General features: G+C 39.1%; 1 protein-coding gene across 1 annotated transcript in view; it reads right to left on the minus strand.

Moving 5' to 3' along the window:
• Positions 1 to 12,046: 12,046 nt before the first annotated feature.
• The window catches only part of LOC117435843 (chromodomain Y-like protein 2), a 78,319-nt gene continuing 75,934 nt past the window's right edge, over positions 12,047 to 14,431 (minus strand). The window contains exons 6-7 of the mRNA XM_034073863.1: positions 14,038 to 14,181; positions 12,047 to 12,205 (exon numbers count right to left, since the gene is read on the minus strand). Of these exons, the coding sequence (XP_033929754.1) occupies positions 12,047 to 12,205; positions 14,038 to 14,181 (303 nt within the window). The remainder of the gene's footprint in view (positions 12,206 to 14,037; positions 14,182 to 14,431) is intronic.

The following is a 14,431-nucleotide window of genomic DNA, read 5'->3' on the forward strand; positions in this document are numbered from 1 at the left end:
ACCGAGCACCGACCGATACCTCCTCCAACCCCCCGAGCACTAGCACTTCTCGGTAACTCTTGGTTACATCCTGGGCATGACGTGATGCGGTATGGAATACTTCTTTGGCTAGCCTGGGTCAGGTGTCCTGTCTCTCCTTCCTCCCGGCCTCCCCTCCTCCCTGGCAGAGCATGAGACTCAGAAAGTCCTTGGACAAACCAAACATTTGAGCAGTAACTACAAACATAGGTGCTATCAGCACTGTTCCCAGCCCGAAAATCAAAACATAGCACTGCACCAGCTACCAAGAAGGAGAAAAAAATGACTGCTACTGCTGAACCCAGAACAAAATTCTAATGCTGGATGCAGCTTTTTATCTAACATTTTAGGAGGCAGTTCAATAGCCCCTGTTTCAAACATGACTCTTAGTTGCAAAAAGCATTTTCACTTCTCTCTTTATAGTTGTTCACCAATGTATGTCTATGACCAAGGTATAAAATGTTTCACAGATGTTACATAGTCATCCAGAATCCAAGCTGATAAATGTGACTGAAGAGTTTAGGAAGGTTAAAACCCAGCAGAGCGTGACTTTCTACTAACAAGAGTCAGTGATAAAATTGGAAATGTTGAATTTTATTCAAAATGTCTTAGTCATTGCTGCTGAATTTTGAACTAAGGATATGGAACCCTGTCTCCTGTGCTGTTTATGTCTTTATGATTGGTGCCTCATTACTTTTTGAAAAAGATGTCTACATCTACAGGTTGATCTAGAATGAAGTCAGTAGGAAGATCTCCATTGATGTTGGTGGCTTTTGACTTGGATTTGGTGAATTTGTTCAAGTAACACCAGTGCCAGGAAGTGACAAAGGAAATATGATACAATTTAGCTTAGGATTTTTAAGTAACTAAAAAGTAAACTGTTTCCTTTTCCAAAAATGAAAATTCCATTCTTTCTCTCATAGTACTTTTGACAACACCAGGTGAAAATTATTGTTTCAAGCCAGATGGAGTTAATAATTGGGATTCAACAAAGTTTTTAACGGTTCTATTTTTATTATACATCTGTAATGAGCAAATTTTGTAAAGCCAAGGGAAGAGTATAAATTAAAGCAATGTGGTGGTAACACAATGCAAATGGCTTGCATTCTAGACTGGGCTGTTATTCTGGCTTTCTGAGTAATTTGAAACTCTCTTAATCTTATAACTGTGGATTGGTTTTGAGATTAAGTCAGATACCGGAGTCATGAACAGATGCATTATGTTTTATTAAATTTTATAACCTTTCATGAAAAATAATGCACCAAGGAGAGGTGAATTCCTGATGTTAACAGGCCCAGAATTTTACCCTGACTTTCTCCTTCTCAGCCAAACTGTTCCCTTGTCCAATTTCTGAGATGGTGTCCTTCTGGTTTTCTCACATCCTTTCATTTCAGAAACCTATTCTTGTTCTTTCCATATGCAATATTGTTTCTTGTGGAGACAGTGTTCTCACAGGAGAATGGATATTTGGTACATGAGCTCTGAATAACTCCGAGGGATACAGCAAGGCCGTGGGAGACCCGAGGAAGCCTAAGCAAGCAAGATAAGAAGAAGCTGTAATTCACTGAGTGATGAGAACTGTGGACTGTTGGCAAGCGTTCGAGGTCAAGTTCTCACACCTGTGCTTAACCAATTATATGTTAGTCACTAAGGGTCCTCAAGACAAGTATCCAATCATGATATGCCAAATTGCTGTAGGTGTGTGTAAGCAATAGTATATAAGGAGTTAATGCTTTGCAATAAATGGCTTTTGGTCAGATCATATTGATCTCTGACTGAGTCCATTCCGTGGCAAATGGCGCCCGAACAGGGACCCTCTATAAGTTCACATTGAAACGGAAGAGGGTGTGAATCGCTGGGCCGCGAAGAAATCGGCTGGAATAGATCTGGCTGGACCAAGATTGGGAGGCAGAAGCCTCGGAGGAGGGAATCCTCGGATCGGAGCCTTGTGAGCCCGGAAGACACTGCGCAGTGCAAATAAGGTGAGCAACTGGACGGTTGGAAAGGAGCTTAAGGATGGGAAAACAGTTAAGTAAAGAAGAAGAAGTAATGCTTAAGCTCTTCCAACATATCCTCTCTGTGAGAGGGACAGACTATGATGAAGCTATGCTAAAAAGATTGTTGCTCTGGAGTAAGGAGAAGGAGTTAATTGTGGGAGTCTGCGAAGTTTTTAATCTCGAGACTTGGGAGAAAATTACTAAGGAAGAAGCCTCTGATTTATGGATGTTTCAGTCCTTCTTAAGGTGAAGGAAGCAACCTTTAAAGAGACAGATTTAAAGTTAATGTTGAAATGGTCGAAGATGCATTACCCAGAGGTTGATGAGTCTACCAAACCTGAGATCTCTTTGTGGAATGGGGCAGGAGTTAAACTGTGGAATGTGGCCACGAAAGGCAATGATGCTGTGAAAAGTTTGTTAGTCATTTGGAGAACTGTTTTAGAGATGTTAAAGTCAAAAAATGAGATCATGGAGATGATGGTGTTCTGTATATTATTTGTTGTCGGGTTCATGTAAAAGTTTTTAACGGGTAGCAGTTTAACATTTCGGGCAAGAAAGGGTTAATGCAAAAGTGCGGCAGGTATTTGTTGCTGCTGCTGAGAAGGCTGCTGCCAATAGGCCGGTGTTTGTAGCTGTGCAAAGCAGGGTGAGCAACTCTGGAGAAAAAAAAAAATGGGGAGTTCATTGGAACTTCTGGGATCAGTTGATGGGCTGAACCTTCCTTCTCCCCAGAGGGACACCTATTGAGTAAGAATTTTATGCATGCTAAATAATTAACTCATTCTAGCTGTTATTAGTGACTGTAGTTTTGTTGTGTATTGCTTCAAGCTTGTTTTCCAGCCAGTGTACTATCAACAGCATGTAAGGGATTTGATTCAGTGACATTTTCAGCGTGGGTCCCTGAATAGGTTGGTCGAATCACCCTCCGATACAGTGGGCTGTTCAGTACGGTTCCCACAATGGGATGCAGACAGGCTGGTCGGACACAAGGGTCTCGTCTTTCTTGGGACACTGACAGGCTGATCAAATATAAAGGGTTCAAGGAAACCCCCCTTATAATGTTACAATGTGGTCTGAGCCGCAGGGGTTAGAAAGTATTGCTTTTGATTCTGCTTGTGCGACAAAAAAAATAAATAAAAAAATGGGGGGAGTGTAATGATGGAGCAAACCCCTTTGACTGTTAAAAATGTGCAGTTTACTTCTGCAGCTGCTTCACATTCCATTTGCATCAGAATGCTTTGCTTTAAGGAATTGCTTTAACCTGTCTACTTCTCAAGAACTGATAACCTGGGAGAGGGGGTATATTTGTGTCCTCCTACCTAGAGGTCCATGGCGGCTGCCTGCAAAGTTTGTCAAGCCTTGCCATGAGCTGGACAGATGAGTGGAAGAACTCGATGCATCAGCTACAGGAGCTGACCGTGAAAACCCCAAGCAGAATGAGATAGAGAGAAACAAATGACTGTAAAACATCACTTGGGGCAACTGAAAAGTAACAGCTTGAATATGTGTGCTTGTAAAGTAGCTATTATTAGAGGTTGGGATTTTGCATATAAAACCACCTGCATTTACTAGCCAGTTGCTAATAAGAAACTATACTTTGTATTGTATGGATTTGTCACTTGTAAAAGAGATGTTAAAGAATGCAAATTTGCAGCAGATGCTAGAAAATGCTAAGGTAAAAGCTAGAAAGATTTTAATATGATGATACTGTTACAAAGCAGGTAATGGAACAAATTAAGAGGGTGGGAGAACTCCACTGGTAGGAAGTTTCTTTGGTTAGTCACCCACTGTCATCAGCATCTTCAGCATGCTGATGCACTCTGTAATAGTTACTCTGCTAATGTAAATCTGTGTGTGCTTTGCTGTAGTAGTGACTTGTTACTGAATGAAGCAGGTGAAACTCTGCACTGACAACAAGGTGCAAGGACTGAGACTGACCAAATGCCTGCTACCACAGTCAAGGGCAAGACTGGGTTGGCCTTTGTGTCTGCCACCAAGAAGAACCTTTAGCTCCGCTGCTGGCTGCAACCAGCAGGTGTAGAGCAGTGGAGACACATGCCATAGAATCATAGAATAGTTAGGGTTGGAAAGGACCTTAAGATCATCTAGTTCCAACCCCCCTGCCATGGGCAGGAACACCTCCCACTAATGAAAAGTCCCTCCCAAACATCCAGATATTGGAAGGCTGCTATGAGGTCTCCGCGCAGCCTTCTCTTCTCCAGGCTGAACAGCCCCAACTTCCTCAGCCTATCTTCATGCCAGACCTTGATGTGAGGGATGGCCTCCGCTGTTATCAGAGAGCCATTGTCGTGGTTTAAACTAAATCTGCACAGTTCCCCCTTTGTTTCCCCTCCCCCCCTCACCTTCCCACTCCCGGAGGGATGGGAAGGAGAGCCGGAGGAATACAACTCCCACGGATCGAGGTAAAATCAGTCCAGCAATCAAGGTATAACAGAATCGCTAACGGTACCAATAACAAATCAATGTTAGAGGAGACAAACAGGGAGAGAGAATACGATACCACCCGCCGCCACGAGGCCAGCCGGGAAGAGAGAGCAAGGTCCCCCCTCCCCTCCTGGCCAGCTTCCAGTTGCCTCCCCGAGCCCAGCCCGGAGTGTTAACCCCTTCCCTCCCGGCCAGCTTCCAGTCCCCTCCCCGAGCAGGACCTGCTGTGGTATGGAATACCTCCCCGACTAGCCCAGACCAGGCGCCCTATCTCTCCCTCCTCCCTGGCAGAGCATGAGCTACTGCTGAACCCATGACAGCCATCCAGGAGAAAAAGGGCAGGCCCAGCTGTGTACAGCTATCCACAGGACCATACTGACTGCCAGCGAAATATACAAAGCCCCAGAACTCAACAACATAAAGAAACAGCAATGACAGAAATCTTTGTACTAGCTGTTCTATTATGTGTGACCATGTGTAATGGACAAGTATACTGAGCACATCTGTTAAAACCCCATTATTCCATCCTGTTACATGGTGTGTAGGATTCACTGTTATGCCACATGTTATAAAGGTTCAAGTGACTTCAAATCAGACTAATCTTACTGAAATAATGCTACCTAGAGTAGTGGATTGTTCTGTTACACAAGTCAAGCAGTGACAGAGCAGACACAACAAATTGTAAAAAACTTTTAGTAAAAGTAAAAAGGGGGAGATGTGAAGACAGTGTTCTCACAGGAGAATGGATATTTGGTACATGAGCTCTGAATAACTCAGAGAGATACAGCAAGGCCGTGGGAGGCCCGAGGAAGCCTAAGCAAGCAAGATAAGAAGAACCTATAATTCACTGAGTGATGAGAACTGTGGACTGTTGGCAAGCATTCGAGGTCAAGTTCTCACACCTGTGCTTAACCAATTATATGTTAGTCACTAAGGGTCTTCAAGACAAGTATCCAATCATGATATGCCAAATTGCTGTAGGTGTGTGTAAGCAATAGTATATAAGGAGTTAATGCTTTGCAGTAAACAGCTTTTGGTCAGATCATATTGATCTCTGACTGAGTCCTTTCTGCGGCAGTTTCTCTTATTCAAAACTCAAAATGGGAAAATGGCATGTCTTAATATATGTAGAGCTTTGATCTGTTTGAGTACTTTTTATATCTTTGGAACTAATACCTGCCTGTTCTTTTATACATACAATTCATAGACTAGTCTTTTGTCTGCTTAAATTTGTAGACCATCTTTATATCTACTTAGTGGGTTCCCCTTCCATGTAGTTTGTTCATGTATTAATTTACAGCCAGAAGGACTAACAATTATCTTGCTTTAAAAAACATTGACTTGACTAACTATTTGAGTGGATTTTTTAATTTTAAAGGATTTTTGCTTTCCTTTAAAATATGGCAGTGTTCCAGACCAGGTTGGATAAAGCCTTGGGTGATATGGTTTAGTGTGAGGTGTCCCTGCCCATGGCAGGGGGGTTGGAACTAGATGATCCTGAGGTCCTTTCCAATCCTAACTATTCTATGATTCTATGATTAAAAAAAAAAAACAGTTATTTAAAATAAAATGCTCATGCTGGCAATCTATGTTAAGACCAGAACATATCAATAAAACTGTTGGACAGGAACAGTGCCATGCTCTTTTCATCATGTGCACATGGCTTACAGTCCAGTGCTAGCTACAGTAATTTAATTCCTGACAAGCATCACCACAATAAATAATTGGATTTTTTGAAAGTGAAGCAAGACTAAATTGTTCAATCCTCTGCTCTAAATAGCTGACCAGTTTTTACTAATGGTGTCTTGCAGAGACAGTGTTCTCACAGGAGAATGGATATTTTGTACATGAACTCTGAATAACTGAAAGATACAGCAAGGCCATGGGAGGCCCGAGGAAGCCTAAGCAAGCAAGATAAGAAGAACCTATAATTCACTGAGTGATGAGAACTGTGGACTGTTGGCAAGCATTTGAGGTCAAGTTCTCACACCTGTGCTTAACCAGTTATATGTTAGTCACTAAGGGTCTTCAAGACAAGTATCCAATCATGATATGCCAAATTGCCGTAGGTGTGTGTAAGCAATAGTATATAAGGAGTTAATGCTTTGCAATAAATGGCTTTTTGTCTGATCATATTGCTCTCTGACTGAGTCCGTTCCGCGGCAGTGTCTGTCAGATTAAATCTAACCAATATAATTGCTAGAACATAGTTGCTGTCCTTTGAATCAAGTGTAAGTAATTTTTTCAGACCTTGTTGTATAGGTGGTTTGGGTAACACTGACTCCCTGTAAAAATATCCTTCCTTTTCTACCCCTAGCAGAAGTACTTTATAGTTAGTCTTCTAATCATGGGAGGTACATGATTTGAAACAGCATTCATGGATGCTACAGCCAAACTATCACCTTGTATACAAAAGCCCTCATGGAAGGACTGCTGTCTATAACCATGCAGGAGGATCACAGGATAACTCAGCTTCACACTGCACCAAGGGATTCTGGGCTGAATCTTGGCCTCCCTGGAAAATATAACTTTAATATCAGATTCCCTCATGTGAAGCCGAAATACTGTCTGCAGTAGTTGGTGATGTGCAGATATCAGATAGTGGAAGTGATAATGGTGGAGAAGGTATACTAGAAGTGTCTTTATAAGACAGTTCTTGATGGTTTTCTTGGATTTGACAATGAAATAATAAACAAGATGGATCATGATGGATGATTTCAAACAGTTCTTATCCAGTCTTTTAGTGCCCCAGGTTTTGCCATTAAAAAAAATGTTTTAAGTTTAATTTCTCTTTTATAAATCCTGCTGTGTGCCTGCTTCCTTTGGAAAGGCCAGAGTACATGAATAGCTTTATCATATATAATACTAAGGTCTGTGGCTACTACTTATCACATTCATTCTGACTCTGTAAAACTGAAGATCACTGCACTGAAATGAAGTCTCAATGTTTTTATTCAAAGCAGCTTCTCACAATATATAAATACTTCATATTAACACACATGAAAAATACAACTGCTAAGGCACCCAGAAATGTGTCCATACACTAGTTACAGGGCCATCGAGAAGTAAATAGTGTACAATTTGATCTAGACAGTCAGTATTTGATATATCAGAAGATACAAGTTCCTCAGTACTGTACCAGTATCAGAAAATATTTACAACACTGTGACATAGGGGTGCCTGTGCCCTCATAATATTATAATATGTACTCATCATTACAAATATTAAAAACTGTTTTAGTCTGTTCAATGCCATTTTGACAAAATAACTTAAGGTCCTAATTTGCAAAGTTCTACAATTAATGCTTTGTGCAAGTTCTGAGAATAAATTTACATTGACATAATTTGTGAATTTTTGGTTCTTTGCTTCATCTCAGAGGTTTGGTAATAAGCCTTACCAATAGACATGCCATCCTAGCTGAACATCACTTCTTTCCCAATAAGTCAGTGGATACATCTTTTCCCCTTATGCTTGACATGGATGAGAATGCAGTGCTTGTAGCAGAAAGACTGATCTTCAGTACAAATATCAGACTAGTTCACTGGCAAAGGAACTAATGCTTTCTTAGAATAATGCAATTCCTTCTTTGGTCCTTTTTTTTATGGAAGGCATAATATTTTTATTCACTAAAAACTGAAATCCTTTCTGTGAGTAAGCAAGACAGTGAATGTCTCTCAGTGGAGTATTTAAAGTATTTAAAGCAATAAAGAGATTTAATATGGCTTAAAACATATGGTTAATTGGGCAGACACAGCACATCTAGGATACCGAGTACCCAAATGTACTATAAGATTGTCTGTAAGTCTCTTATGTAAACTTCTTTAGTGTCTCCTAAAGAGTGCTGGCTTTAGCCAGATTTGACTTTTATAGACTCAGTCATATAAAGCTTGAGATAAACTACTGTTTGGGAGCACAAATGCACAGTTTTTATATAACAAAGCCCATGCTGACAAGTCTACCTATGTTGTTCAAAAGAAACAACCCGTATTACACTTTTCACAAGAAAAAATTAAGGCCCTATACTCTGATTTCCTAACTTTCTTACAGCAATTATGTGGGGAAGTCCTTAGCACTACATAAGTAATTATGTAGCTTTAAGGATTTCTTGTACCTAATGGTAAGGCTTATTCACAAATGCAATATATTAATAAATTACATTTAAAACTATAAAAGCTGGCAAAATAATAAAACCCAAAGCTAAACGAAATAAAACAAACCCAACCAAAATTGTCTGTTTATCCCTACCATTAAAATAGCATTTTATTCTAATGAAAACCTATTGGCACAAAACCATTATATTAGAGATTAAAAGAACAGTTAATAGTAGTGAAAAAGATTGCCTAAAACACATACCCTAACCTACCACAGAAATATAAAAGTTTATATTCTGAAAATATATACTGCATTACAGTTTGTAAGCTTATTCATTTAAACCAAAATGTACTGTAATAGTAAACTAAGCAATAATTATCTACAGCAAAACTACATGCAGGACAACACAAAATAAATTGCTTACCTTTAATATATACAAATACAAAACTGTAGATTTTTAAAGATTGTACAAAACAATTTACACAAGAATAAAATAACATACTTAACAACAAGTTGCATTTATAATCTTAAATACTGTGAATATAAGTAAAGGTACCCAGACTAATATGTACAGTACATCTAGATATCTGAATACCTAGTCCGGACAGAAGCACAAGAGAAAATTGATTTCTGATCTTTAAATACCTGAAAAGAAGCTTTTGACATTGTTATTATTCTTTCTGGAGGGGGCAATAGATTTCATGAAAACTAGATTGTGTCTGCATAGATATGAATAATTAAAGATGTTAACTATGCTTTAATGGAAAATTAATCATAGAAAATGTGTTTTAACCATTCCTTTGTTATAAAAAATGCTAAGATACAGATATCTGAAAATTCAGATGAAATGATGCAGTTTAAAATTCTAACAACTTATGATTCTTTGAAAATCTCATCTGGAAAGCATACCTTAACATTGCTGAGCAATTTCTCTATCTGCAAACCCCAAGCATAGTATTGAAATAAGCTTCCTAATATCTTATTATCACATGACTAGGAGTTATGGCTCTCTGGATGGGAATAAATGAAATAAAGGAAATTGAGGAATCATGGTACTTTCCATTCATTGTTTTTTTTTCTTTTTCTGAAGTTGTATGCTGGAGGCCTGACTGTGCAAACACTCCCCATGTGAGTGGTTTGCATTTGAGCAGCTCCTCTAATTTAATTCCATCCAGGTGACTCATGTACACACAGCAGCAGAGTAGGGGGTCCCTTGGCCTTGATCCAGCGACATCCCTGCACTATGTGGCCTTGCCAGCAGGTTGTGGAAATAAGAAAATATTAGTATAAAACAAGTGGTGCATCCATCGCTTCAAATAGTTATTGAAAGAGCTCTGTTTCAGACATTTAAAAACAAGTTACTTGTTCTGATATTTTTTTTTGAAAACCATTAAAACAGGCCAACTAGAAGCCAGATTTTGTCTTTTTAATTAAGAATTTCCATGAGAACTTCTGCATTTAAGGTACAGATTTCCTTAAAATTCAGTGGTACAGTTAGGCTATAGAAACAGCACTTTTAATTATTTGAGGAAAAAGAATGTTATATTAATGTGTTGTAATCACCTGTTAACTTTACAAAGGCTTGAAACTCTTAATGGAAATACCAGGAGGGAGAAAACCTAGCAGTTTCATTTGCAGAGGTTTAAACCATAAACAAGTCACTGAGCTGAAGGATGGAGAGCAAGTGCACAAATCACAAAGCAAACAAATGTGCAAAGCTCCTGTTTCAAGAGGTGCTGGTTTGGGCACACTGCAATGGCAGAGGAAGTCACAGAGCATGCTTGTGTTAGTTCCATATTAATTGCTTCACTAGCAAGAAAGAACTGAGAGATCCAGTGTTCAGGATTCAGTCAGTATCACTGAAAGGTACTAGAATCACATTCTAAAATATCAGATTGGATTTTTGTCATTTACTATGGATTGCTTTTATGGATAGCCTTAAGTTCTTGTACCAGATGGTGGGGTGGCCAGATGTGGAGAGTTGGGAAAAGCAAAACAAAACCACTCCCTCCACTTAATTCAATACCAAGCACCTTGTATAAACTGCTGACCTACACCCAAAGGCCTCCAGAGCAGAAATTATCTCACACCTGAGGAATCAGGCAACTAGATTAAGGCTCATAAGTATCAATTAGACTTCAGACAAAAAGGGGATGTTTAAACCTGAAAAACAGTACAATGCCACATAATGGCACCACTCATCCTATTACTGATATCTGGCTAACAGGAATATAATAAACTTAAATAAATCATCTTCTTGGAAAAAAAAAATGCTCCTCAAGAAGGCAGAAAGTGAAGGGAGACTTAAGGGGGACTCACTGTTTCAGGATCTACTTTTTTTTCCCTTATGCCTGGAAAATGAATCTATTCCATACATTTTTCTGTTCAACATAATACACAGGAGCATGCATGCGGCTGTTTCTTTTACTTCCCACAGCATTCTGTGTGTTTTCTATATATTCCTAATTTTACTACGTAATTTGCTGCTAAAAATGTGTTTGCATTCTCATGTGATGACATTAATTCAGTCAAGGGTAGTATGAAAATAAGTTTTGTGATCAATAAACAGCTGAACATGAACACAAAACAAATATATAAATTCAACAAAGAAAAAAGTCCTAGTAGCTTTTGTAAAATTAACTACATATTATACATGTCAATTATCAGATTTTTTCAGTACACTGTTAGAACTTAGAAAAAAAAATTAAAATATTTTTAAAGCATGGTGTTTTGGTCTGCAAAATATTGTGCTGACCCAGTTTTTAGATTGAGCCCTCTGTGTCAGCCCAGATGTGTGGCAACAGCAAGAATAAGTTAAGAAGGGCAGACAAAATAAATTGTAGAATCATAGAATCATAAAATTGTTAGGGTTGTAAAGGACCTTAAGGTCATCTAGTTCCAATGCCCCTGCCATGGGCAGGGACGCCTCACACTAGACCATGTCGCCCAAGGCTCTGTCCAAGCTGGCCTTGAACACTGACAGGGATGGAGCATTTACCACTTCTTTGGGCAACTTGTTCCAGTGCCTCACTACCCTCACAGTAAAGAACTTCTTCCTTATATTGAACCTGAACTTCCCTTGTTTTAGTTTGAACCCATTGCCCCTTGTCCTATCTTTACAGTACCTAATGAAGAGTCCCTCTCCAGCATCCTTGTAGGCCCCCTTCAGATGATGTGCCTTATTGGGCCTCATTGGTGCTTCTCAGCACATGGAATGTATACTTTTATCAGGATGAGCAATATGAAAGATGAAGCCCTCTCTAGTTATTATGTGCACTGAACAAGCCTGCCTACATCTCAGTTACACAAAATCAGACCAGTTACAAGCAGCTGTATAGCTCATAGGGAAATGTGACACAATAAGGACACAACCATATGATTAGGATACACTGTCACAAATTCCTCATTGATGCATTGCCTCTGCTTTTCAAAAACAGGCAATGTTTGAATCCGTTCACAAGTGGAACATTTTCTCTTTAATTTAGGCCAAGACATCAGACTTCATATATTCTGTCTTGCAAATAGCTGAATAATGAATCTAGTTCTTTGGAAGAACTCCACAGCTGTTTTAACATCTGACACTCTTTCTCATTCACATCTTCAAGTCCAGATTTCAGGAGGCTCCGCATGAGATATTTGGACTCTTCCAGTACCTAAAGCCAAAATAACACTCAGTATCGCATTTTGCATCTGAAAAAAATATGGCATGAACAGAATTTTTACACTACTGACTGTTTTACAATTTAAGTAACTCATCTGGGCACAGAAACTAGATTTGATTTACAACTATAATTCCACTTGCTGATATTCAGCTTCTTTAAGAATTAAGGACTTCTGAAGTTTATGTGGTAGTGCCAAAATTTTTAAAAGGAATGAAGGATTCTGAAGTACCTTAATTTATTGAAGCCATGAAGCAGCAGACGGAGCTGAACTCCCTCCTGCTGAAAATGTTACCCCTTGAAATGAAAATGTGTGAGGCACAATATACTGACTACCTGCTTTCTGGATGGTAGTCTTAAAGGTTACAGAGGTTGGAAACCCCAGTGTGGATGTCCATCATCTTTAACAATTTTCCCTCATGCATCATTTCCTTATCAAAACAGAGATGAATAGGAAAGGGCCTTTACTGCAAATACCTTTTATTTCCTACATCAATTTTTAAGCACAGATTGCAGCCTTTAAAATTCAGCTTTGTCAACACCTACATGCTAAGCCCAGTTCTTACCTGGTTTAGGTTTTAACACTGCTATTCCAAAGTAACATTTCTCTTTAGCTCAAGTAGATAGTGTTAATTGCAAATCCCAGGGCCTGTGTATTCTTTTTGGTCTGTTTATGCACTCAGATGAGCTCATCATATTAATTGCTTTTGTGAGTTGATCCTGATTTGCATTTAGGATCTCAGAGAGTAAACCTTGTATCTGACACTTTTAACACTCATCTTTGTCCACAAGTCAGCATCAGTCTTTCTAACAAATCTCAAGAGAAAATTCCATTGACAGCCAGGAACAGTGAAGGAAGGAATAGTTAACAGTGAGGCTCAGAAGTTTCCTAACTCATATAAAACACATTATATCAGCATGATCAAATAAGCTTATGCTACATTTACAGAGTTTCATTCTGAATGTCTTTTCAGAAGATTTGATCTACGCTTCATTTAATGAAAAATCTCCCATGTCTCTTCCTTCTCTTTTACAACAGATCTCTTAAATGAAATGAAAGGATGCTAAGAGTTTCAGGCATAAGTAGTATAGCAAGAAAAGGCAACAGTGTGCACTTTAGCTAGTGCAGTTTTATTGCAGCCAGTATCACTTTCTTCACTGCATTTTTTTTAAACAAGGATGTGCCCAGACTAGGAGTATATTTGCCTGAAGGGAAAAAACCTTAGGAAGCAGAAATAGGAAAGGATTTTCTTTCAACTTCTATGTAAACAAAATGAAAGTTATAATACACTGTGACCAGACTGTGTTCAAATCCCTCTGTGTCTGGATGTCACCTCCTTAACAGCAGAGCTTAGCTGGCACTATCCTACCCTTCTGGTGCCTTCTTCTGCACATTTTTCAGAATCAGGAACTATGCAGGTGCAGAAAAGAAGGCAGATTCAATTGAAATGTAATAGATCAGGACAATGTGAAAGGCAAATATATTTTCTTACTGTCATTACAGAGATTTCCCAGTCCAGCTGTATATTTTCAGTCTCTTCCACCTTTGTGAAGAAATCCTATGCTAAAATCCCCTTTCAAAATCTGGGGCAAGGAGGTTCCACTCATATTGAATAGATGTGAAGATGGGGAAAGGAAATAACCCTCCCTGACTATGAAAACTGTGAAACTCCACGAGCACACTGATTCCCATCCAGATTGTCTACTATTAGTCTTCTTTCACAGGTATGGTTGTGGAAACTGAGGACTCACCATGTGATGAGCCTTTGGAGCATACCTTATCTCTGTGAAATGTAGTTTAATCACAGAGGAGTTTGGTTTCTTACCATTGCACTGCAGGATGCCATTTCTTTCACTCGTAGCATCACTTCTTGACTAAATGTTGTTGGCCAAAATACTTGAGACACTAGTCCTCTGCTGCAGGCTTCCTGTGCTGTCAGCTTTCTCCCACAGAACAACATTTCATTGGCCTGTGAAATCAAAAGATTACTTGTGATTGTGTGTTATCATTCTCTTCAAAATTTTTCCATACTTGCCTGCAGTTTTCAGGATTAAATTTACAAATGGTTTCCTGTATCTTTCCATACTGCAAAATAGTTTAAAAGGAGTTTCAGTACCCATTTAAGGATTATACAGGTGGCCAGAGCACAGCATGGGTTTCATTTAAGAGAAATGTGCTGGCATGCATGAGGAAACTGCTGCTGAGGAAACTGCTGCTGA

Source organism: Melopsittacus undulatus (assembly GCF_012275295.1).
Source record: "Melopsittacus undulatus isolate bMelUnd1 chromosome W unlocalized genomic scaffold, bMelUnd1.mat.Z SUPER_W_unloc_9, whole genome shotgun sequence".
NCBI lineage: Eukaryota > Metazoa > Chordata > Aves > Psittaciformes > Psittaculidae > Melopsittacus > Melopsittacus undulatus.